At 42.6% G+C, this 1,155-nt stretch overlaps 1 protein-coding gene across 1 annotated transcript; it reads right to left on the bottom strand.

Moving 5' to 3' along the window:
• Nucleotides 1-446: 446 nt before the first annotated feature.
• LOC117182523 lies at nucleotides 447-1,148 on the bottom strand. The gene has a single exon (XM_033375619.1). It carries the CDS (start codon nucleotides 1,146-1,148, stop codon nucleotides 447-449), a length of 702 nt encoding a protein of 233 aa, XP_033231510.1.
• Nucleotides 1,149-1,155: the final 7 nt, after the last annotated feature.

The following is a 1,155-nucleotide window of genomic DNA, read 5'->3' as shown; positions in this document are numbered from 1 at the left end:
CTCTCTGAACCCAAATTGGTTCTCTGCTAGTTCTCCAGTCCGCGCTATTTCTCCTTTCAGTCTGTTCACTATGAGTTGCTCATACAGCTTTCCTTCTACATCAAGGAGACATATAGGTCTGTAGAAACTAGGGTTTTCAATTGGCTTGTTTCCTTTCTTCAACAGTACCAACCTGGATATTTTCCAGATCCTGGGGAATTCTCCTCTAGTGGCCAGTTGATTGTATACTTCAAGCACGTAGTCTGGTTTAGTGTTTGACAATTGTTTTATCACTTCCGCTGGTATCAGTCCTGGTCCTGGGGCTTTGTTGTTCTTAAGCTTTGCCGATGCGGCTTTTAGTTCCTCTTTTGAGAAAACTTTAAAGGCAGCGTTTAGGACTTTGTCAAAATTTACTGCATTATGCACTGGAAAGAGGTGTTTTGCGACATCCTCTACAGCTTGCATCGTCATTTGAGGCTTAGGGGGTTTCCAATTATTTGCTTGCGCACTATTTCGTATCCTTTTCCCCATACATCTCTGTCTATTTCGTCACGAACAGTAGTCCAGCCTTTCTTTTTTGATGCTTTAATACTTCCTTGTAGCTGTTTCTTGCTGCACATATACTCCTTCCACAGTTTCTGCGTCTGCAAAGGTACATTCTTCTTTGCAGCTCTTGTGGGCTTCCGTCGTTTTTCGATGCACACTTTCCGGAGCTTTGCGATATCTTCGTTCCACCAGTACATAGGTTGGCTTTTGTGAACTGTTTTACCTTTGGGCATACACTCGTTGCATAGTGTTTCCAACGTGCTGGAGAATTTTTCCGCTGATATTGTGGTAGAGTTTTCTGGGATTCCTTCAATGGCCTGCTTTAGCTTCTCCTTGTTTAGCTTTTTTGTTTTCCAACCTATTTTTCCCCGTTTCCTCTGCACGGATCTCGGTATTTCCACGATTTCAAAGGTGACATAGTTATGGTCACTGAGGGATTCTTCTTCACTGACTATCCACTGATGTATTTTTTTGCCAATTTGAGTCGTAGCGATTGTTAGATCAAGTATTGACCCGTAGTTCTTTCTCACAAAGGTAGGGTTTTCGCCCTTGTTCTTGACGATTAGGTCATTTTGTGCTAACCATTCGGTAACTATTCTTCCTCTGCCGTCAGTTCTTTTCATACCCCAT

The sequence above is a fragment of the Belonocnema kinseyi genome, unplaced genomic scaffold, assembly GCF_010883055.1.
Source record: "Belonocnema kinseyi isolate 2016_QV_RU_SX_M_011 unplaced genomic scaffold, B_treatae_v1 SchBZDm_2044;HRSCAF=2246, whole genome shotgun sequence".
NCBI classification, from domain to species: domain Eukaryota; kingdom Metazoa; phylum Arthropoda; class Insecta; order Hymenoptera; family Cynipidae; genus Belonocnema; species Belonocnema kinseyi.
The sequence above is the reverse complement of the archived record's forward strand: the minus strand, read 5'-3'. Positions and strand labels throughout refer to the sequence as shown.